General features: G+C 42.4%; 2 protein-coding genes across 5 annotated transcripts in view; one reads left to right on the top strand and one right to left on the bottom strand.

Moving 5' to 3' along the window:
* Nucleotides 1-61: 61 nt before the first annotated feature.
* PLA2G7 (phospholipase A2 group VII) overlaps nucleotides 62-24,451 on the bottom strand; it is a 35,760-nt gene continuing 11,370 nt past the window's right edge. The window contains exons 2-13 of one of the 4 annotated variants that reach the window (XM_046640078.1): nucleotides 16,362-16,429; nucleotides 15,922-16,144; nucleotides 11,206-11,327; nucleotides 10,359-10,503; nucleotides 8,676-8,769; nucleotides 6,886-6,954; nucleotides 6,193-6,319; nucleotides 4,934-5,047; nucleotides 3,707-3,798; nucleotides 2,387-2,557; nucleotides 696-844; nucleotides 62-238 (exon numbers count right to left, since the gene is read on the bottom strand). In XM_046640078.1, the coding sequence (XP_046496034.1) occupies nucleotides 96-238; nucleotides 696-844; nucleotides 2,387-2,557; nucleotides 3,707-3,798; nucleotides 4,934-5,047; nucleotides 6,193-6,319; nucleotides 6,886-6,954; nucleotides 8,676-8,769; nucleotides 10,359-10,503; nucleotides 11,206-11,327; nucleotides 15,922-16,132 (1,437 nt within the window). In that variant the 5' untranslated portion in view covers nucleotides 16,133-16,144; nucleotides 16,362-16,429 and the 3' untranslated portion in view covers nucleotides 62-95. Of the gene's footprint in view, nucleotides 239-695; nucleotides 845-2,386; nucleotides 2,558-3,706; nucleotides 3,799-4,933; nucleotides 5,048-6,192; nucleotides 6,320-6,885; nucleotides 6,955-8,675; nucleotides 8,770-10,358; nucleotides 10,504-11,205; nucleotides 11,328-15,921; nucleotides 16,145-16,361; nucleotides 16,505-24,451 lie in introns of all 4 variants that reach the window. The other 3 variants (XM_046640079.1, XM_046640080.1, XM_046640081.1) reach the window with 3 other exon arrangements.
* The window catches only part of ANKRD66 (ankyrin repeat domain 66), a 50,790-nt gene continuing 40,409 nt past the window's right edge, over nucleotides 14,071-24,451 (top strand). Inside the window, exon 1 of the mRNA XM_046640082.1 lies at nucleotides 14,071-15,772. Within this exon, the coding sequence (XP_046496038.1) occupies nucleotides 15,698-15,772 (75 nt within the window). The 5' untranslated portion in view covers nucleotides 14,071-15,697. The remainder of the gene's footprint in view (nucleotides 15,773-24,451) is intronic.

Here is a 24,451-nt window from a genome sequence, read left to right as displayed (position 1 = left end):
TTTAAATATGAGTTAAGAAAATATATTAAAATCATATGCACACACCACACACACATACACACAGTTTTTAAATGAGACTTTTTTAAAAAGCTCTTTTAATCTAAATTCGATTTCTCTATTCCTGTAGAGTTCTGTAAAGTGACATGTTGGTTGGCTGTGTCAATGTTGGTCCCTGGAATAAGATTATCGTCTTCCCCTTCGATCAAAGAATCCCACTGATCAAAATCTTTCTGAAGTCCTGTAAAATATAAATGTTAGCAAACATATTAAACTTTGAAGAGGATTAAACAGTTCAGTGCCTCTAGGTGGCATCCTAGCATCACAGATTGCACAAACGGCATCATGACTAGACAGGCAAGGTCTTCTGCTGAGCAGCCACGTGGCTGCTTCAGCTGCTCCGTCTGCAGGGGACATGGGATGGAGGTACTGTGCCCTCAGTATCCTCAGCGTGGAAGCCCACCCAGTCTTCACAGAAAGGCTATTAGCTTTAACAGGGAGACTTGCTGTCTATGCTACATGGTATCCAAAGCAGCAAAATCAAACTTGTCAAGTTTTTGTTTTCAAACTGATTTACTGCTATGTTAAATTGTAAACCCACCAGGGACAGTTAAAATGGGACTAATGCTGCGTTCAGACAGACAGTTTTGTCCTGAGAATCACATGGTTTATGTCATGAAAGAATATTATTTTTTTACCTAAATGCTTTTGTAAGAATGCTAGCGAAGCTTTGTTGCTAAGATCAAGAGCTACATTGGAATCGATATCTCCTTTTAATGTGAATATGTATCCAATTATTTTGCCAGTTGCAAAAGTGAAGTCAGCAAAATTCTGATGGACTGAACCTCTGAAAGAGAAATGAGACATTTACAAATCATTGTTTGACAAAATTATTTTTGCAGTTAGGGTGCAGGAAAGATACTGGCCTGGTTGGCCTATTTATCAAAAATCAAGGAAACAAAACTTGTAGATTTGATCTCCTTAGATTTATTTGAGGGTCACACGCTGTGTTCATTTAGGGATCCTAGCGTATATATTCCTCTTTTCATCTAGATAAACAATTCAAAGACTCCCGTCTTACTTGGCATCTTGGTTTTAGAAGTAATGATTCTAGTCTTTTGACGCACTAGAATATTTCTAATTTGAGTACATGGACTGTGTTGTATGTTGAAGAGGCTCTGAACTCAGAGCCAGAAGTTGGCTCCCTCATCAACACCACTAAACTTGGTATTTATTTGATTCTGGTCGACACACTTTGCGTTTAAACCTTGGATTAAACAGACTAAAAACAACAACAACTTTTCCTTGTATTGATTAAACTGTAAGCACCTTATAAATATTACTTATGCTGCTGCTCAAATTCACCAACAGCCTAACATCAAATAGAATGGCATTTTTTTTAGGGTTCATTTTCTACTACCTCTGGGACATCTGACACTTGATTTTCTTGCATTCTTTTTCTCTTGGTTTCTTGGACTTTACACCTTCCCCTCTTTCTCTAACTACTGTGTTTTCAGCTCTTCACCTAAATGTAGGCATTTCTGAAGGTTCTATTCTCAGACCAATTCGTTTCTCACTTTGCGGTCTTATTTACTCCAAAAGTTTCCATCTATAATATACATATTCTGTACTTTTCCAATTTGTGGCCAGACATGTCTACCCAGATTTCCCAGTCACTGGCTAAGAAATTCCAAGGTTAAAACACATCTTTCCAGCCCCAACCAGTGCAGCTCTTCCTCTTTGCTTTGCTGCGGCTGCCCTAGTGTTTATTGCCTACACTGCGTGTGTCTCCTTCCTGCCGCCTCTTCTTTTCTCCTAAATAAACCAGGTTTCAGATAGGAGAGGGATGAGCTCTATCTTTGCTTTGTAGCATCTCATTGTGAGTTCAAAACCCTACTGGGAGTATTATCATATGTTTGATATATATGCTTATTGCCGACACTCAAGGGAACTCCATTATAGCTTTGGGGAATTTACAAATTCATATTCTTTCTAAACAGGTAAACACCTTGCGAGTCTCAACAGATGATCTGACTTTTTCCCTGAAGAGTTTAGTAGCCTAGCCTAAGGATGGAATACTTTCCCCTACCCTACACTCAGAAACGTGAAGGCCTGCTGCTCTTGTGTTTAGATAAAAGTAGCAGGCACCCAACGCAACTTTTAATTATCAGTATATGCTCTACACATATTACCACTACTCAAAACATTGGCATTTTAAAAAGAGTAAGTCTAAATGCACTTAGAAATGAGATTTTCCAATATTCTTCCTTATTGAGAGTCTGAACAATGAATGTAACAATTCTATAATGGCTAACAAATGGTATCTGTTGATGTTTTTCTAAATTTTGAGTTGCTATTTCAGATGATGAAATAAGTCACTTATACTTACCTGATTGTAATCATTTTTCTTTCTTTATCAGGTAAGTAGCATTTTTTCATTTTTATGATATTAGCAGGATATTGAAACCGTTCTGAGTTGATGAAAAAGAGGGGCTGAGGAATTCTCGAATATACTTCATCACCCACTGGAAGCATCCATGCATCCAGGGCAATACCACACCTGCAGATGTGTGTTGACAAGGATAAAAGAGGTCGGGTTACATACTGGCCGACACAGGAACTTCTAATAACGCTAGTATTAATGACACACATCATACCAGTTTATTGTGGGTTATCTCACTGGGCTTAAGAGGTATTATACTTCAATGTGGGAAGAGGATAGATATGATTAGCTTTATAAGTAGCAGACTTGGAATTATAATCATTTTCTTTAGGAGGCATTTAGAAATATATGACCTGTAAACAATTTTATTATTCATTTTTCATTAGACTGTTTTCAAAATAAATTAAAATATGTAATGATTTCTTCAAAATCGTGGGGTATCTAAAAAAGAATAATAAACACACTATTTTTCCCTGTTTCAGACCTTCAGGACACTGTAGTGTATTTATTAAACCTTTTTCAGAGTAACCATTGGACCCATTGCTTTGTATTTAGAGCTGTCTGGGAGTTGAAGAAAAGCCTATGGAGCATGTCATTTGACAATGTAATGAATTTTCTTTTTTAAAGTAAGTTTATGCCACATTTCTTGACCTTTTGGGCGCTCTGTTTTATGTGCTAAATGGATGAAAGAAGAGAATTCCCTTATACTGAAACATATTTTAAGAAGCATGAGGTGAAATTTCGCAGATGACCCTGCCCACTTTCTGTACAGTTGGCCCTACATGATTTCATCCATCTCAGATGAAGTGATTTGAAACAAAATATTTCTGCAAGTCAGAAGACTGAGGTCTGGTCTGACTCCCACCCAAACAGCCGTGTAATTTTAGACCTCACTCCATCTTAAAGATGGAAAAAAATTCATTAAAAATGTCCTCCCTACTGGGCAAGTCTAGAAATACTGTAAGATGGCAATATTATTATCATAATCATGATGCCACAGATAAAATGCATATATATAAAGATAAATTTTCAAGTGAAAATGTTAAGCCCTTGAGCAGATAAATAAGAATGGAAAATAGAGGGGGACGGGGAGAGTTTTTCACAGCAGGAGAAGTAGACGGATGGCTTCTGCCTAGGGAAATTTGTATACAGTACTTTGCGGAGGCCAAAGGACAGACCTGTAAGCCCCAAAGGATCCCTTCCTCACTAAGAATCTGATGAAAAAAATTCTGTCTCACAAGGGTTATCGCTACCTTATTCTCTTACCTGAATCTCTGGTCTTCACTAAGAGCCTGAAGAACCGTCGCTCCGCCAAAAGAATGTCCGATTACTGCTATTTTATTCCTATCGATAGAGTCCTATGTGAAAAAGCATGAGATAATTCACAACTATCTCACAGGTTGTTACAAGAATAGACTAAATGATTTCGTGAATCATACAATTATTATTCATTTCATGAGCATGGTTAAGTACCTTAATTTCTTAGAAAAGAAATATGTACACATACATATATACACGTATAGACGTACATATTTACACACATACACACACATACATACATATATATACAAATACACACGCACATGTATGTTGAGCATTTGCAAAAGTTCAGAAGTGAACTTAATGGTCTTCCTAGTCACCCACACTTGAAACATCATCATTGCTGACTTCCCCTATCCCCACTCCGTGATGTTTACTAGTGTGTTCATTCTGTGAGTGTTGATTGCGCACGTGCTCTGTGCCAGGCATTGTAGTTCATTTTGAATGAGCTCACAGTCTGTTAGGGAAGGAAGAGAGACACATACATGATGCAAATGCAATCGAGTGGCGGCAAGGAGCACATAGGATAGATAGCTAACTCGGTCCATGGGTGGGCACTGGGGTCCAAGACAGCTCCTTGGAGAAGGTGATGCCTGACTTGAGTTGAAGATTCAGCAGGACTTATCAGGGGGAAGCGTGTGTCAGGCCAAGGGGACATATATGTACAAAGGCACGGAGACAGCAGAGAGAGTGGCGGGTTGAGGGACAACAAACACTCCAGTGCATCTAGAGAATGGACCATCATCTTATGCTCAAACTGAACACTTCTAGTTTCCTCTATCCCCCGGACTCCTCCCTACACACACTTTTGAGTCTCTGTTCAGGCTGTCTACTCGGTCTGTTCTTCCACCCCCTCCCAACATTTTGTCCAACACTTTGGCCCAACTTTTCAGGATCAAGCTCAGAAAAATGCAGGAGCCATCCAAGAAATCACGACACTTGCACTGGAGGTCTTAAGTTGAACCATGTGAAACTGCCATTTTTGTAGATCAAAACTGACTGTTGGCAATTTCATATATAGTTCCACCTAATGTGTTCCTCACGGCTGTAATACTTTACCTGCACTGTTTTTTGCAGCCCTTTATCATCTGGTACCTTGTATCACAGAAGTAAAGCAGACAACAAAGAACAGTAAAGAACCGCAAGATGAGGGAAATGGCCTTCTTAGCTCACCTTCAGTTGTTCCACGCCAAACTCTGAATCTAATACATTCTTCACTGGCCTTCCATGATCAATGTCAAGAATCAAATCGAGAGCTTGAGAACACTCCTTTGCTCTTTGCTGTACCTAATATGATTATTGGAAGAAGGAAATGACACAGTAAACGTTGTAACGCCTATTTTAAAGTTTGTATAGAGGAAGATGTGGGGAAAATGGTTGGTCTCTTATAAATTGGAAATGTCTGCTGAGCGATTAGTGATTAGAAAACACCTAGCATAATGACACAGGAACCAGCTTTGCACGTAGTTATAGCTTAGTCCAAATCTTGTCTCTGTTGCATATCCACTGTGTGACCTCAGAGGATCTACTTAACCTCTCCGAGCTTCCATTTATTGTATGATAATGCCTACCTCAGTGAAATGTGGGTGGGATTAAAATAAAAAATTAAAATAGAAAATATATTTACATAAGAATATTTATATAAAGTACCCACTATAAAGCTTGGCACAAAGGGGGAAGCCAGAATGCTTTATTCCATCTAATCTTCCCAACAGCCCTGTGAGAAAAATACTGTTGCTGTTCATTATTTTGTAACAAATAAAACATGGGAGCAAAATAAAGAGAGTAAGTAACTCGTCCAAGATCACCCCAGTGCAAAGTGATGGCCAGGATCAGGCACAGAAAGTTGGATTCTAAGGCCTACATCCTTAATACTATTCTATACTACCTCTCTGAAAAGTAGTCTTATTTATTTTATTTTTGTGTGTGAGGAAGATTGGCTAACATGAGCTAACATCTGTGCCCATCTTCCTCTACTTTATACGTGGGACGGCTTGATGAATGGTGTGTAGGTCAGCACCCAGGATCTGAACCTGCGAACCCCAGATCACCAAAGCGGAGCATGGGAACCTAACCACTCCACCACTGGGTTGGCCCCAAGTAGCCTTCTTTATACTCCCTGGTGTGTGTGTGTGGGGGGGGGGGGATGTCTATGAATTTATTCTGAAATTCTAAAATTAGAAGTTCTAATGCAAAAATATTCTGTATATTCGCTGTCATCTCCCAGAATTTTTGTCTACGTTTTGACTATGACCTAGACATTTCATTAAGAGAATTTTATTACTCGGAGAATCTTCGCTGCAGCTCTTTTGGGAACGGCAAGTAAGAGAGCTAGGAGCACCGTGTGCCGTATGTAAACGTCAATCAGCAATGTCATCAGGCTGCAGATGCTTTCCAGTCCCCATGCCACCTCTCCCCTTACTGCCATGTACCTGCTCATTTCGTACAAGCACCTCCTCCTCCTCTCGTTTTAGGCTTCTGAAATAGAGCCAAGACTTGTTCCCTGTTTCTGCAGCAGACTGGTCCTGGAAATAGTAAGTCGCGGATGCGGACCCATCTCTACAAAACAAACAGAATCAACTACTTCGACTTGCTCTTTCCCTTCCCCATCTCACCCACATTCCTCTATCCATCCTTGACTCAACTTCACTCTTCTCCTTCTGACTTCCCTTTCTTCTTCCACTCTGCATTTTTCTTTAAAATCAAAGGGGCCCCCAAGGGAGTTCTAAGAAAAAGACATTGTCATGGGTAAACTCAACGCATTCTGTCTTCACAGTTCTGGGAGGATGTGTTGAAAACTCACGCCTGGAATCAAATCCCAGCACTGCCACTTACTAGCTGTGTGCTTTTGGGCAAAGGACTCACCCTTTCTCAGCTTCATTTCCTCCTCCTTAAAACAGTGCTAATAGTAACCATCTCGTAGGCTTGCCAAGAAGATTATAGGAGGTGCGGTATGGACACGGCACACAATAAACACTGTAGAAATGTTAGCTGTTTTTTAAGTCTTGAGAATCTAACTCAGTCTCCATTTTTTCTCATCATGTAATCACAGTTGACAATTGCATCAACATTTTTTTATAAACCTTTATGAAAGTTAGAGCCCAGCTACATACCAGATGACGTACCTGTGTTCCACAGCAGCAACTATAAACCCGTGAGATGCCAGGTCAATGCCGATAGCAGAATAAATTGTCCTTCAAAACAAAAGGAGGGAAGCATTGAACTACAAGTCACGCTTACAAGGCGGGGGTCCACTAATAAACTCCGGAACGCGGAGGCCATTACTTTCCTATAGTAGTGCCCTGGGGTAAACCAGAGAGCTGTGTTCTCAAATGGGGCCATTTTGCCCTCAGGGGATATTTGACAAGGGAGGTATTTTCATTAGCACGACTACTGAGGGAGGGTGTTACTGGCATCTAGGGGATAGAGGGAAGCTGCTAAACATCCTACAATGCACAGGATGACGCTCCACAACAAGAAATCATCTGGTCCAATTACCTGGGTTGAACCCTGGTTCTACCACTTATTAGCTGTCTACCTTGGATAAACCACTTACGTGTTCTCTGCCTTGATTCTTTATTTGTAGAAGGGTGATGTGATAACAGGATGGTACTTAATAGGATTGTTGTAAGGATTAAGTAAATTAATACATTTTCATTGCGTTCAATAGGAAACGTGCATAGAATATACAAAGGAGGTCGGTGGGAACTGTGTCTTCTACTGCTGAAGACACAAGACCTACTCAGGAGGGAGAGATAGTCTAGTACAGGATCAGCAAACCTTCCCTGCAAAAGGCCAGAGGGTATACATTCCCAGCTTTGTGGGCCGTACAGTATTTGTCACAACTACTCAACTCTGCTGCGCTGGCACAAAAGTAGCCATAGACAATGTGAAAAATGGGGTGTGGCTGTGTTCCAATAAAACTTTCTTTACAAAAATAGGCAGCAGGTGGGATTTGGTCCTTGGATTCTAATTTGCCAACCACTGGTCTAGTAGAAATCAAATAACTAGCTAGACTACAGTTAAAGTATTGAAGATAAGTTCTTATTGCAGATGCTACCCAACTTCCTGCCAGCGAAAAGCCACCTCTTATTTTCTGAAAGTCTTACAATTGCCTGAGATAAAAGAAGGGGAGGCAGTCGAGAAGATGGAAGAAGGTAGTGGAGAAGTTGTGGTGGTCATGAAAATGTATCACTCAGGTATCAGGCCACAGAGAGCAAAGATGACTAAAGACCCATCTAGCTCCTGCCCCGCTGGATCCACCACCACCAGCTAAGCTTCCTGTGGGCTGCTCCCAGTGACTGGGCACAGCGTGCGTACTAACCTAGGCCCATTCCAGTGAGATGCAGGACTCCTCTGATGAGCAACTGTGGGTCAAGCACTCCCTCAGTTGGCCTGGCCCAGTCTTTCTTAGAACTGTGCTGTAGTCTGAGACTCTTCTCACCCAATCCTTCTCCATTTCCCATCTCCCTCCTGAGTGTCCAACCTGCATCATGGGGTGAAGGCTCTCCCCATCTTTTCCTGCTCCTTCCCCTCTATCCGTCACCGGCACTTCTTTCAATAAATGTCTTTCACAGCTAATCCAATCTTGGTGTCTATTTCTCAGAGGACCTGAACTAACACAGAAGATTGTTTTGAGAGTGTGTTATATATAGAAGGATAACAACCCAAAATGCAACACCTTCTCTTTCCTGTTGTGAGGCCAGTCCCCATGAGCTAGAAGGAGGGAACAAACTACTTGACGAGACAGGGCTAGGACCGATCGACAGACCATAGTCAACTCCTAAGGAATCCCAATTCCTTCAGGACAGGGACCAGCATGATACTTCAAAATCAGCTATTCCTTTTTTTGGAAAACAATGCATTGAGTCATTGATCCCTACGGGTTAAAATTGTTCAACCTCTCAAACATTACCTGAATGCTCCAAGACCATGAGAAAAAATGATTAGTGGGTATTTTTCACCCGTCCTCAGAGGGGAATTCCAGCTTGCAGGAATTGTCAGTGAACCTAGACAACAATGGAGGATGATGATTAGTGTTTTGTCTCTGACTTGAATGTTGCTGGTTAATTTAACTTATATCTCCTTAGTATAAAGTCCTGACCCATGGAATTTATTTTTATGTTTTTGTGTATTAACGGCAAATTCATTAAAAAGTCTGCTACTAGATACCCACCAACCAAAGACCCGAACCATGTGTTTTTCTTACGACCATAGGGTCATTAATTCTCAGTCCTCACTGTCAGCCCTGAACTTAAGGTGAGACAGTTTCCCACTTACAGGTGTATTGGGGAAGGCTGCTCTCTTTCACCAACCCCAGGCTTTGGCAACACTTCAAAGGGAATGTTCTGAAACCAAACTACCCAGTAAACCTCAGGAACGTTACACTGAGAGCCAGGATCTTTGAGTTGGAGACTCTAACATGGTAGTGATGAAAAGAAAGCTGGAGAGATCATGGACTTCATACCTAGATGTGGCTGCAGATGCAGCTCCGTCACTTACTAGCTATTGATCCTGGGTAAGTTAAAAGAACTGTCTGATTTTCAGATTCCTCTTCTGTAAAAAGGAGAGAATTATATCTCCCTCATATGGTTTTTGTGAGACTTATATTCAAGTGGATAATATACCTAAAGCACTTATCTAGTCACATAGTAAGGGGCTCAAAAAATGGAAGATATCATCTTCTCTTCCTTCACTTCTCAATTTTTATTGTCATCATCCTCATCAATTTGTGTTTCATTTTATCACTTATAAAATGGAGATGTGGTCATGAACATTGAATGCGATGATTGCTGTAGAAGTGACTTATAAGTTATTCAGCACCATAAAGATGCGTAGTTTTAGTATTTTTATCACTTCTGTTATAAAGTGGTTTTTAAGGAAACTCCAAGGAGATGTTTAAAATGAATGCCAAAAGTTGTAGGTAGTTTTGAAGGGGAAATTTGAAGGCCTAGTTAACACCAGCCCAAGAGTACTATCTGGTCAAACAGATAAGGAAGGAAAAGTCTGTATTAGTGAAATGTAGACAATTAAGTGACGAAGGCACATAAGATTGTCTTAGTGAGAGAGGGTGGTCCCTTGGGGGTGGGTGATGGGAATGAGAGTAGAGTCTCCTTATTTATGATAAGAAATTACCTTTCACTCCTTTGTTTTGGATCTAGAGAGTTATGGTGGCTTCTACTTCTTTCTACTTTTGCCCAAGTTTAAAAAGCACTTTAGCACAGAGCATATGGGGCAGTGATTACATTAGCTAACCTGCTACTCTCACCACATTATTGCTCCCCCACAGTACGTAAGAAGGAAAACTAGAGACCAGCCATGGAGAGCAGCTAGCGCCAGGCTGAAAGTCTGACACTTTAACTCCCTCCATCTCCAGCTCCACACCATCATACTCTCCATCATACACAGAATGGACAAAATGAGAACTCTGGATTCTGTGAAAGTTACCTGGGCTTTTAAGAAATACTTTTTTTGTTATCTTAGGAGAACTTTAGACTGGAGAAAATCTACTTTGGTCTTTAACTGCCCGAAACTCTTGCTGTTTTCAAGATTTTCTTACATTCTAGAGCCTACAAAGCAGGATCAATAGAAATCTTACCGTATAATAAGCTCAAAACTTTGCCCATAAGCCAGTGTCTTCCAAGAAATTTACTAAGACCCCAAAAATATTCTTTGTTTGGGATCCAAAGGGTGTCAGAGCGATCACCATCTTGGGATGGATAATACAAACGCAAGAAGGTGCCCTATGGAGGAAAGAAATTCATGTAATTTTAATCATGTTGCTTCTCAAATATATTCCAATAATTATTTTGCTTTTTCCTTTTTTTTCTGTGAGGAACATTGGCCCTGAGCTAACATCTGTTGCCAATCTTTCTCTTTTTGTTTGAGGAAGATTGTTTCTGAGCTAACGTCTGTGCCAATCTTCTATTTTACGTGGGATGCTGCCACAGCATGGTTGACGAGCGGTGTTAGGTCCGCACCTGGGACCCAAACCTGCAAACCCCGGCCACCAAAGCACAGCATGCGAACTTAACCACTACACCACCGGGCCAGCCCCGATCTTGCATATTTAATTAGTGGGGACCCAAATACCTCTGCTGTTCATGAAGAGACCCAGAGAATGTTTTAAGCTGCTGTGGTGACTGAATACAGTCAAAAGAGATGCAAAATAGAACAGTATGCTTTCTGAGTGAAGAGAGGATGAGCAGTCTGCTTTCAACCATTAAGGAAGGAGAAAAAGAAGAGAGCTTATAGAAAAATTAATCAGATGACAGCAACGAATCGAGGAATGACTGAACTAGCAAAAGGCTTCCTGTGAAACGATGCAAACGGCACAATGAGTTGGTCTCAGGTGAGGGCAAGGTCAAGTTTCAGAACCTGATAGTGGGTCATGGCAACAGTCAATATTAGAATATAAAGACAAGTGGTATTAATCAAAGCCTTACCTTATCAGTATAATCAAACATCAAGTCTGTACAACCAACGGGATAAGATCCATTTCCTCTGGGGATTTTAGTTTGGCCAAGGCTTGCAGCAGCCATCAAAGCTTGGATTTTATTGACCCATGCTGAAAAACAGGTAAATATGATCTCATTTGTCATCCATTGCACCCCCGACTTTATTATGCAAAGGAATTCCAAGGGAATCAGTTACTGCCCGTAGTTTCTGGCCTCCTCTATTTCTTTGCTAACTAGTGAAATAAACAAATAATTATTGAGGGCCTGCTGTATGCAAAGTACTGTGTGAGGGAAAAAGATGAAGGGAGACATAGCCCTTCTCCCAAGATGCTTAGGACCATCACCTCCTAATACTTACAGCCCTGTCCTTACCTCCTACTCTTATCCAGAGCACACTAAAGATCACTTCCCAAATCTGGTTTTCCTGAACATGAACTTTATCTCACATTTCCAACTTGTGCTTACAACTTCCGAGGTTGGGGATCTCCACCTCATGTTCTTCCCATAGGAACATCAAACCAATGGTCCAAAATCAAACTAAATGACCAGCTCCCATCTCCCCCTCCTTATCCTCCAATCACACAGCCTGCAACTCCAGAATTCCCTATTTTGGGTATCCCAAGCCAGAAACCTGGGAATTATCCCTCTCTCCCACCTCTTTCTTACCAACCCCTACATCCAATCAATCTCAACAACTAACATTTGTTTTTAGCTTAGAATTATCTCTCCAACATATCCCTTGCCCTCTAGCTCAACTGTCTCACTGAAATCTTCACTGTCTCTTGACCAGGCAATTGTCACCTCTCTTAATTGTCCCTATCCACCTTGGATCTTGGCCTCTTCAAATGTATCCTTCACACAGTTTCTGGAGTGATTTAAGGCACAAATCTCACCAGGCAATTCTTCTTAAAACCCTTTGATGGCTTCTTATTGGTCTCCAGGTGGTTTTCTTGAAAGAGAAATGTATTGGAATCTTTTTGGACGGCAGTTTGTAGGTGGTCTTTATATCTACAGGTGTCTTCCTGAGCTACTTCCACTGCTACTTGAGGCACCAGTGGGGCCTAGCCTTCCCTCGTTCTGGGCTTGAAATGCGTCAAGGTTCACAGGTGCAAAAGTTAAATCCCAAGGTTCTGGGCGCTGCAAGAAAGACCCTCCATGATCGGGAGGTCTGCTGCCTCCTACTCTTCTCTTGACTTTTCCCTTTAGGTTACCTCCCTTCCATGTGTTCCAGCACTCCTGAGCTACACACTGGGCTATTCGATGCCTCTCCACCTTTGTGAATGCTATGCCCTGTGCTTGAAACTCCTATTCAACCTTTAACACCTTATCAGGCGTCAGGTCTTCTCTGACGCCTTGCTTGATCTCCCAGACTTCATCATTTCATTCTCAGTATTAAATCAATTCCCTGTATATATTTTTATCATCCTTCCTATCATATGATACTGAAATTATGTGTTTGCACACTCTGTCTCCCACCCTAGGCTATTTCTCAAGAGCTGTATCCATGTCTTTGTATTCTCAGATCTTAATACAACGTCTGGCACATGGTCAGTGCTCAATAAATATTTGTGAAAATGATCTGAACTAAGCTTTTCATTGCCACTGGTCTCTCTTATTCCCATCAAACATTTTATGGTATACATTCTTTTACCCACTCTTGAACCTTTCCTCTCTCTAGTACCAAAACCCTTCAACACACCTGCAGGTTCACCTGTTCTCCTCCTTTCTAAACCCCAATCAAGTCCATATTTAATTTCAAGATGGTGAGTCCAAATATCAGTATATCCAGACCTTCACTTTTCCAGATTCAGTTTGCCCACTCCTACCCTTCTATTGCAGTTGATCACTCTGCTAGACAGACTCTTTCCTGCTTTCCATCACATCCTTTCTCTGGCACTAAGACACCTAGAACTATATTAAGTAGGGCACCCGCATTGATAGCATAGGGCGTCATCCAGAAAGGTTTTGAGTCATGAGAAGAAACCCATTTACACCCTCCACATTGATGACTAATGTGTGAAACGCCTGCCAGCGATGAGCCCTTCCATACATAATGCCTTGCTACTCAAAGTTGGTCCATGGCTCAGCATCACTGGCATCACCTAGGAGCTAGGTAATGCAGGTAATCGAATTCTACCGAATCTGAAAAAGTGCGCCTATTAAAGTTTAGCAGCACTGGACTAGGGTACCAGACCACCTGGCCTGACACATGCGTCAGCAATTCATGGTCAAACGTTAGAAGGTAGTTCTGAGGAAGGGAGGGGGTAAGATGAATGGACCCTGGGTAATGGAGTCAGATGAGCCTATTTTGGATTCCAGTCACAAGCTATGATGCTCTGGTCTAAGCAATTTACTCCTGTCTCTTATCCTCATTTGTGAAGTGGGAATAAAAACACTTGACTAGCCTGCAGGACAGTCATAAGGATGAAGTGATAATGTAAGTCAAGTACTTAGCACAGAATGCAAGACAACATAATGGGTGGACAACTGATATTATTTGTCCCTTACCTAGAGTTAGTTAACTCTGGCTACCTAAATTCAAGCCTTTAGAGGAGTTTAGCTGATCTAAAACTAGACCATACCATTTTCCTTTAGGGCAGATCCAAAATCCGAGGTATTTCCTCAGATTTTTTTGTAAAACCTTTACCTGTAAGGCTAACACTTTAGGGTCTATTTTGAATTACAAAGGCTCTTCCTCTCCCATTTAAGACTAAGCCACACTTCGTGGTGTAACAGGGAAGGTCAGCTAGGGTAAGCTACACCTGCCTTTTCTTCCAGGACAAGCTGCCTGTGTTCTGCTGTGCCCAGCCCACAGGCAGCCATGGTGTGGCTATACAAGGGGGCTGGGAGAGGACTCGGGCTCCCAGTTTGGTGAGGAGCCCCAGAGAACCCACAGCTGCCTTGGAGGCACTGCCTCTGGAATTGGGAGTTCCGTTCTAGAGCCAGGGGAGGGTTCCAAGTCACACAGGGTTCCCCTTGTGAGATCTCAATTCCACCAAGGCTCTGGGAACCTTTTCCAATAACCTAGAAGTGCCCTGGTTCTCTAAAACCTGCTCTACCCAAAAGCTTCCCCACTCAGCCTTCAGGAGCCACATGTCAAGGTGAGACTGCGGGTCTGCCTATGCCAGGACACTTGACCCCCGAGGTCCCAGGAAGCTTTGAGCTGACCCAGGTTTGGGTATAGGTCTACAGGGCCCTGTTGCTGGCCAGTGCCAGGATGGCTGCAGAGAAGGCTCCCCGGCTTACAGCTGATCTGATCGTGATCCCGGATTTCCCATTCTCTAACCGTCTATCAGGACTCATCATGAAGGAAGAGGCAGGGAAGAGACTTGTCAGGTTGAATGCCACCCTTGCGATGATACAGTTTTGTGGGTCAGAACTTAGAAATGTCACTTCCTATTTTTCTTCAACTTTAATAGGAGCATTGCAACCTGTGGGTATGCTATTCATCTTATTATACATTCTTGGTGGCATTTATTTGTCAAGTATTCCTGATACTCATTCCCGGGTTTGAATAGGGTTTGTAGACATGCTAGGAACATTATATTCTCTTATATGGCTTTCTCTCTTCCACTAGCAAATAGGACATCTCCAGCCCATACTTAGCCTTTACCTGCATAACCACATTTTCTATGTATTCATTTAGTAAGACTATAAAGAATCATCTACTATTTTAATCTTTTATTTAATAAACTATTTCTAATAATTTTAAAAATATTTATGCATTCATTTTTGAGCATTTAGAACAAGTGGGACATTGGGCTCAACACTGGGACTACAGAGATAAATAAAACAGTGTCCCTGTCCTCAAGTTTCTGCCAGTCCAATGACAGCTTTCCAATGATTGTCAAACATTAGGCGATATAAAACATGTTCTGAAATTCTCACCCTGGCCCAATAAAAAGTGCACGATATAAATGTCTCTTGGGTGATCATTTGCTCCTCGTGTAAGATGTCACTTGTTTTCAATCTATGGAAAAAGTAATGGGAAAAATAAACTTAATTTTAACTAGGTCCCAAGCTCCTTGAACTTGCCTCCAAGCTCTTTGTTTTTAGTCACCAGTGTATCACCGATGCCTCAGCTTCCTGCCAAGTGTTGTAGAATGAAGGCCCCTGTGAGATATCACTCCATTTCCTATGCAAATGCAGGAAGATGATACAGTTCCTCTCCTACTGATACATTCGTTTCCCCAGCTACAAAGTAGGGTGAGATTTATCTCTAAGGTGATCGATTGTGAAAAGTCTTTCGTAAATGCTGTAGTAAGAAGGCACCCATCAAGCCTGAACAACTAGATCCAGTGTGACCACATTACCCAGGTGCACAGGGATGCGGAGACAGACGGTATGACACCATGCAGAAGCCACCTACACTGCTCACCTGAGGAGACTGGATAGAGAAGTTCTCGCATCACAACTCTCAGGCATTGGCAGGAATTCACAAAGCTCCAGAAGCAATCTCTCCACAGAAAAGGTCCTAGAGATGGCTGTCCCACTCTGGCCACCCCTCGTGGACGTGTCTGAGCCGTCCTCTCCTCTCCTTCCCTCCCTCCACAAGGTAAGAAAGAGCATGTAATGCACCTCCATTCTCATCTGGAGATCCTTAGTGCCTTCTTGTCCCTACTTCTCCCTGTCGTTAGGAAGAAAAGATTGTTTCCCTCTGAATCCCAAGATCCTAAATTGCCATCTTCTCACCCCACTACTAACCAGGACTACATCTGTTGATCAAGACACCTGCCTCTTCTTCACTTTCGCGGACTCGGGTTTTGAGGTTGCCTCTGGGGAAACTCCAGGGGAGTTGTGTTATTGCGCTCGAGCGAGAGTAGGTTAGGGCAGAGAGGGAGAGAAGGGACGGCGTCGAGGAAGTTCTCCACAGCGATTGCAAGCTGAGCTTCCAGTTTGTCTGAAAACACCTCATCCTGGTTCTGTCCTGCAGTCACGATATTGAAGAAGACAGGTGCTTCTTCAGTTTCAGTGGGATGAGGAGAAAGTGAGGCCCTCCCCCATTCTCTAGGAGGACAGAGGGTCTCCATGAGCATCTTCTTGATAGAATCTGCTTAGAAATTCATTCACACAACTTCTCTGGGGCCACTTTGACTCTGGCAACAGGTGAGTCACTCAAACCCCTGAACAAATATACCTCTTACCTGATGATTTAATATGGGCAACAGGATTTGGGTCTTGCCAGTCAAAAGGATGAATCAGCACAAGGCAGCTGCAGAGGCAGAAAAGCACATGCAATTTGGGTGGCAACATCTTGGAAGCTGAGCAGCGGTTTCAGCTTAACTTTCTTCAAGGCAGGTTATTAAAAGAAAAAAAAACATGCAATAAAGAGGACTTAGGCTGACAAATCAATGAGACTAAGGTACTAGTACAATGATTTTATATATGGTAAGGGAAGAAGACATTTGGAAAAAATACAACATGCATTTTCTGGGCTGGGTTTTTGATAGGCACTAGGGTGGCAAAATCCTGGGTAATCTGGATTGTAGAGCACAGAAATAATACTTCTGGCTGTTATATTAGGTTTGGGGTCACTAGTTCTTTAACTCTGTAGCTGTCTAGTTTGGTTATAAAGAATAGTATCAAAATATAACAACCATATATCATAATCATAATAACGTCCCCCGGCTTGTCTGGCACATAGTACACACTCGCTAAGTGTTGGCTAATGTTTCCATCATAATTATAAAATGATCATTTTGCTGCAGCTGTGGTTCTTTTGGTGTTGTGCATGTCCTAGCTTTGGTGATCTCTCTGATCCTCCTACGCTGAAAGCTTCCCAAAGGCAGAGCCAATGCCTATCAGAGGGCCTGGCCTGCAGTTGGTGTTGAACATGTTTGTAGAATTGACGGATGAAATCGAACTCGTGGTAATAATAAATTATATTACAATGAGGCTCTATGCTAACATCTCCTTTGCAAAAACTATCTTGTATCTGTGCATCACTTATTCCCTTTAAAATTTCTCCCCTCAACTTTTTGGGGTGATGGGAATGGCTTGAGGCATCACCATCTCTGACTTGAATTTTGGCAATAACTTCCAACTGGTCTCCCTAGCTTCACCTTTGCCCCTGTAGGCTATTCCCAAAGTAGCAGCCAGAGTGATCAGGTCACTCCTCTGCTCCCAGATGGCATCATATCTCACAGAGCAAAAGCCACGGACCTTAAAGCAACCTACAAGGCTCTACATCGTCCGTACTCAACAGACGCCGATCCTAGCCCATCCTTTCTCACACACTCACTGCAACCACACTCGCTTCCTTGCCATTCACCAAACATCCAGGCACTCCCTGCCCTGCCTGGGATCTTCACACGGACCCCTCCTTCCAGAAAGCCTCTTGGTCCTGAGACCCCAGTGACCGGCTCCCTCACCTCTAGGTTTTTGCTTCCTTTCTACCATCTCAGTGAGCCTTTCCGTAATCAATTTAAAATTACAACCCAACCCCGCTCTCCACACCAATACACGCCCTATTTCCCCCACCTAATTTTTCTCCATAATACTTATCACCAACTAACATGCTCTGGACATTATTTGTCAATTGTTTATCTTCCTCCACTAGGAAGTCAGTTCTGTGAGTAGGGAATTTTAACTGTTTTTTCCCCTGCTGTATTCCCAGGACGTAGAATAGTGCTTCGTACACAAGAGACACTCAATAAGCCCCTGTTGAGTGAATAAATTCTGAATCCTAGTAGTTTCTAGCACACATGGTTACTAACACAAACTGAGCCAAGGTTAACGATCCATGTGGGTATTGGTCCCACTGATACTAATGGGGTATTAACCAGTTGGCATAGTTATTCAGCAGGCAGATATAAACACAGACCTATGGCGCAGAGAGTGAGTGTTCCTACATCTCTGTGTGCTCCCCTACCTTCCTGACCTCCCTGTGGCTGGACGGGGGCTGGACTGATTTCCGATAAATGGGAATTTGAATGGAATGGTCTAGGATGCTTAGGAGTGGGTATGTCCTCCCCATCGCTTCCTTTCCCTCACACAGCAAACTCAGAAGCCACATGTGGTGTCTAAAGACAGAGGAACCCTGGATCACTTGTCACCAATAGAGAAGTGCCCGGCCAATTCACATGGCTGTCCATGAGCAGGAAATAAACCTTTGTTGGGTCAAGCCACTGAAATTTCCAGGTGAAGTTGTTTCTGCCTTACTGCAGCACAGCACGGCCTGTCCTGACTAATGTCAGATCTGCAGGCACTCAGTCAATGGGTATTTATTGAGCAAATACTACATACCCTCTGATATCAACAATTGCGGTAAATACTGGAGAATTTGACACAACCCCTGCTTTAAAAGAGCTTACAATTGGGATTCAGGGTCAAGACCAGCATATATAATACAGGAAGAGAGCAAATTACAGGGACATTTAAAATTCTAAAATGATATGGCATAAATTCTCAGGGCAACAGGAATTCAGAGAGAAAGATTTCACAGGAGACAGACTATAGCCAGGTCAGCTCTTATGGCACAGGCTAAAAATCCAGACAGGTAGCTGGGAAAATTGTCCCTGGAGCTCTAAGCTTCTTGGGCTACTTGTAGAGTGACTGTATTTCCTTATTCTACCTCTTCTTTTTTGGTTAAAAAAAGTATGCATAGTGGAATTCTTTAGATTATTTATAATTTTGGTTGATTTTTATCTTACTTAAGTATCATTTTTATTTTTATTACAAAGTTAATATGTGATTTCAAAAATTCAAACAAGACAGAACAAGGTAAATAAAAAACTGAGTTGTCTCTTCACTGCTAATCACTTGCTCATAGATTTTTTTCCAGATGTATTTCTATACTTGAATACATACACACACATATATATAAATAAATATACATACACATATATAAATATAGTTTTAAAATTTGTTCATAAAACCTTATACTATTCATTTATATTTCAACTTACATTTTTAATTTGATAATATGTTGTAGAAATCTTTTCATATGAGCACACAGCACTATAATTTTTCTTTTTCTTTTAAAATGGCACTTAGGTGCTCAAAAGTTTGTTCACTAAATGGATAATAATATTGCTAACATTTGAATGCTTATTATGCGCCAAGCATTGTGCACAGTTTCTGGCACACGGTATCTTAATCAATTATCATCAGAACAATCTGTGAGGGAGGTTTAATTATCCCCATTCTATTGATGAGGAAATTAAGGAGAGTTCAATGGGCTCGTCCTAACCACACAGCTGGCAAATGCTGGAGGCAGGGCTTAAACCCGGAATATCTGACTCCCTGCTTTTAACCACAACATACCATCCTTGTGAAGCATCAATTTCTATTCACTCTAAAACCAACGTCTTCTAAAGTTAATGAACAGAACAATTATTTCAATGATGCTCAGGTGTTCAGGAGCTGCTTCGTGGATTGAGAAAATGACTTAACAAGGAATTAGAAATTGTTCTTTAATGAAATGAGACTCTGTCTCATTGTTCTTGCCCTAATTTATATTGGGAGCAACATGCTAAGACCCTTGGAAACAGCAGAGTACTGTGTATGAATCCAGAGAAATAGCTCCTGAATTTCCCAGTTAAGCAACAGAAGAAGTTGAGCTGAAGAGAGGCTAGATGCTCCCCAGCTGCCACCACTACCCCACTGTTATGCTGTTACAACTTGGTTTTTCCTCAAATAACATCATGCACAGAAAATATTTACAGAGACACAAGCCGAGGGCTTTAGGAACTTCTACCCCTGGTGCTGACAGCCTGTGATTGAATAAGGGGAGTGTCATTCAGCCACTTGGACGATCATGGAGGATGAAGAGACGAAAGTGAAACACACAAGCAGATCCACAGCTGAGTTTTAGGAACACCGCACTAACCCAAAGGAGAGCTTGCCCACAGCTCCTTGGTATTCATCACATCTTCGATGTCAACAGCCTCAGGAAGAAGCAGAGACAGCCAATGGCCGGCAGGGCTTCCCCAAGTCCTCCAAGCAGGAGTGGGGTGCTCTGCCCTCCCCGCATTTCCTACCAGACCAGTGCCAGGGCTAACACCTCCATCCTCATGGCAGAACAAGGCAGAATTAAGGCTGGGTGACACGCCATGCTGGAGTTACCAACCTGACCTTGCGCAAGCTACCAACGCACTGAGGGAACTTTCAAACGTTGCAATTCCTGACCCCCACTCCAGACCTACTGCCTCAGAATCTTCAAATGGCCGACCCAGGCATCTGCATTTTATCTCCCTAGGGATCTGGATACAGTCAATCCCAGGATTTATACAGTGCTTGGAAACTGCTGCAGTGGAATATATAAGTACTATTTGTGTAGAGTTTTTTCACCACCCTCATTCTCAAAGTAATAATCCTCTAAATAATCTATGATTGGCTAACTCATTCATTCATTCATTTATTCATGTATTTATTTACTCAGTTTTAAGAGTGCCTACATGTCAGTCACTATGTCGAGGATAAAAAGATTTCTCAAGCAGATGTGGTTTTTGTCTTCAAAACCCCCAGCAGGGAGAAAGACTGTCAAACAATCATCACAAATGCTATTGCAGCTTATTTACGAGATGTAGTATGAGAAAATGCCTAGTGGGAATAAAAGAAGAGAAGCAAATTTTAGGACCTCCCTTTTTCATTTTGGGGGATGAAGATCAAAGAAAAACAGAAAGGCGATGCCACTTGCCTAAGGTCACACAGTGAGTCTTTGGCATGGGCAGGACCAGATGGAGGGTCTTCCCCCATGTACCGAGTGACAGAATGACCCAAATGGGATGGCTCTCCTCTCTCCACCTTCCCAGTGCCACAAAATGCACTGCCTTTCCCCATTGCCTCTGGCTGGTGTGCTTTGTGGGAGAGAAAGATATGCCAAGGCTGTCCCCAGCTGATAGCAAGACAGCTGTGTCCAAGGCAGAGACAACCATCACCATCACCCAAGTTTTCCCACAGTCAGGAAAGGAGGTCTTCTCTGGGCCTGACTCCATGGGGTACCAGAGGAGAAGGCACTTTCCACCTCAGCAACAGAGGCTCACGGGTCTGGGCACAGTCAGGCCACGGGACCATTAGCAGCACGAAGGCAGCCTCCTCTTTGCTCCAGCAGTATTTGTACATGCCTCCATTCAGGCACTTTTCACCCTCCCCTGCAATGCTCTGTTCACAACATTGCCTCACCCAGTTGCCTGTTAGCTCCTCCAGAGCAAAGACTGGTCTCATTTGTCTTTTTTTGGAGGGGTGGGGGAAAGATTAGTCCTGAGCTAATATCTGCCGCCAATCCTCCTCTTTTTGCTGAGGAAGACTGGCCCTGAGCTAACATCTGTGCCCATCTTCCTCTACTTTATATGTGGGACGCCTACCACAGCATGGCTTGCCACATGGTCCTATGTCCGAACCCGGGATCTGGACCGGCGAACCCTGGGCTGCCAAAGTGGAATGTGTAAACTTAATTGCTGTACCACCAGGCTGGCCCCTCATCTGTCTTTTTATTATTACTACTTAGCAGAGGGCCCAGCATATAGCAAGCACTTGTAAAGGCTTCTAGAATGAAGATGAGGGATCCTGTCTTCTTTCTGGTGTGGACTGCCAGGGAGCCCAGAAACACCTTCTCGGATGATTTCACAGCAGGATGTGACTTTTCAATTCACTGACGTGGGGAGGGGTCCACTGTGTGGGCTTTAGTGCCTGGAGTTGCACTGTCTGGGTCTGAATCCCAGCCTTGACACCAGCAGTGGACCTCCTGCAAACTATGGAGACCTTCTGTGCCTTATTTTCTTGTCTGTAAAATGAGGCTGAGGATGATAATAATATTACCCAGGGTTAAATGATAAAAATATGGAAAATAGTGTTTTTGCATGTAGCTAAATACAAACATTAGCCTACTCACTTTGTACTCCTAGCCTCACGCATTCCCCTTAAGCAGTTGCTCAATAAACTAAAGAAAAACTAAGGTGTCAATTAGGACCTTGAGACAGGAACAGGAAGACTTTCTGTTTGCTGACTGAAATCCCTCCAAGGTCATTTTCCCCTTTGTCCATAGGCGGTTCTGCTGAATAGACCTTACAGGTTTCCTTATTTAAGGGCTCCAACTTCCCCTAGCACTATAATTAGCATTTCTCCTACATTTCTTGGGGAACTTTGTGTTCACTGCCCTTCTTCCCTTCTGCAGGCTGCTAGTGCCCTGATAATGCCTGGGGCACCCCTTGTGGTCTCCCACCCTGGCATGCCTCACAAAACAGCAAAAGTTCCACACCCCTAATCTAACAAGCTGCTACAAGGTACCATTGTGCTCAGGAGCCTTTCCTAATCAGATCCTTCTTAACAAAGAAGGATCTTCTTTCCTTCTTTCCTTCCAGATCCTTTCTTTTAAGCAAGGTCTCCTGGAGGCAAGTTATCAAAGTCCCTGAAAATTTACTCCAAAGGGAAGAATCACATGCTATGGGAAAGAAATGCTTTGGAGACAAGAGGAATTTTACTGTCTTCAAATCAGATCCTATGGGCAGTAAGCCACTCTGCCCAGCCCAGCACCCTCTGGCTGCCAAGCTTCAGACAAGAGTGAGCGACGTGGTGCTCTAACATCCAGCACTGCAGTGAAGAGACGGTCCACAAACCAGGAGCTTGAATTCTTCAGAGCAGAGATTGCGATGGAACTTCCGTGTTTGAGGGAGGGAACAGACAATATTTAAGGGGGAAAAAGCCTCGGAGCAAACAGTTCTGTTCTTGGGATGCCACTTCTTCTCATATTATAATTGAAAACAAAAATGGAAAAATTGTTCTCTTCTGAAACAAATTTTTCTCTCTATTTGATGAGACATAAGCCAGTCCTCTCTCAGGAGATTTAATAGTGAAACAAGTGGGTCTCAACAAGAAGTCCTTTTAATATTATGGCAGAAGACTAAAGAAGAAATAAGAAAGATGATTTTGATAGGCATTTTTTACTCAGTTTTACATTTTCTAAAAACCTGAACAAGAACTCCTTGGACCAGGAATAGGACTTGAAGAGGCACGCCTCCGGAAGTCCCAGTGACGCTCCTTGTTAACTCAGCTCCGGCATCTGAGAAGAGACCCGGGATTGGTTTCCAATTTCTCAGCTTGTTGATTTGGGCTTTGACTGGCTTTAACATCAGGCAGAAACTGCTAAAGATATACAAAGAAGTATTTTGACTGCAACTCAGACCTTCTGAATCCAAAATCCGATTACTGGTTTCGTTAAGAAATAAGAAGGTGATTGGAGGCATAACTACCTACCTTTTATTGAGCGCACTGTCTAGCCAGGTACTTTCTGTAATCTCTCATCCTCATGAGGAGTAGAGGTAGGCAGGTCCTATCACCTCCATTTGACACTTAAAAAACACTGAGCCTCAGGGACACTGGCTGACCCATATGACTGACAGGTTTCAGGGGCTTGATCAACCAGCCCAGACTCCGAGGTAACAACAAACATCTATCAGTAAAGTGTGCTCTTGTTTTTATTCAAACATATACATTTACGCACAAATAGAAAAAGAAGAGTCGGGATGAATATAAAGCCACAATGAATATAAAGCCACAACGTTCTCAGTTGTTATATTTAAGTGGCAGGATTATAGGTGACTTCAGTTTCCTTTTTTTTAACATGTACTTTTCCAGTGTGTCAACAATGAACACGCATTAGGAAAAAAGAAAAACAAAATCCTAGCTCTTTCCTTGGGCAACAAAATCTAAACAAATGGCTTCTTGTCAGAGAGAAGCTGAACCCTTAGAGGTTTGAGGTCCGATTTAGGTAATATTGGACTTGAGGCTTTGCTTTGAAGCAATAATTTTAGGAAAAAGGTACGCTTAGTTTCAGTTTGAAATTTTGGGGTAGGGATTTTTTCCTGAAAAAATGAGTGGTTTGTAGTTATTACAATTTCAGAGTAGTACCCATGAGCCAGGCGCTGTGCTAGGCTTTTAAGGGAGGCCCATTGTGTGTGTGTGTGTGTATGTATGTGTGTGTTTACAGGGTATGGTAAGGTGCAAGATGACAAACAAAAGAGAATACCATGCTTAAAGAGTGCCTGGTTTTGTAGTCTAGATAAAGATGGACATAACCTACTTGAGTTCTGGTCAAAGTATGGGACACTACCTAGTCTAATCCCCTTGTTTTACATATAAGGAAACTGAGGCCCAGAGAGGGGAAGCAACTTGCCTGGAACCACACAGACAATTAGTGGCCAAGCTGGGATCAAAATACTTTGCTCCCTGGTCAGCAGGCCATCAGGTTTGCAACATCAGTCAGCCCTACACTCTAGGTAGAATGCATCTGAGC

The sequence above is a fragment of the Equus quagga genome, chromosome 15 (genome assembly GCF_021613505.1).
Source record: "Equus quagga isolate Etosha38 chromosome 15, UCLA_HA_Equagga_1.0, whole genome shotgun sequence".
Taxonomy (NCBI): domain Eukaryota; kingdom Metazoa; phylum Chordata; class Mammalia; order Perissodactyla; family Equidae; genus Equus; species Equus quagga.
The sequence above is the reverse complement of the archived record's forward strand: the minus strand, read 5'-3'. Positions and strand labels throughout refer to the sequence as shown.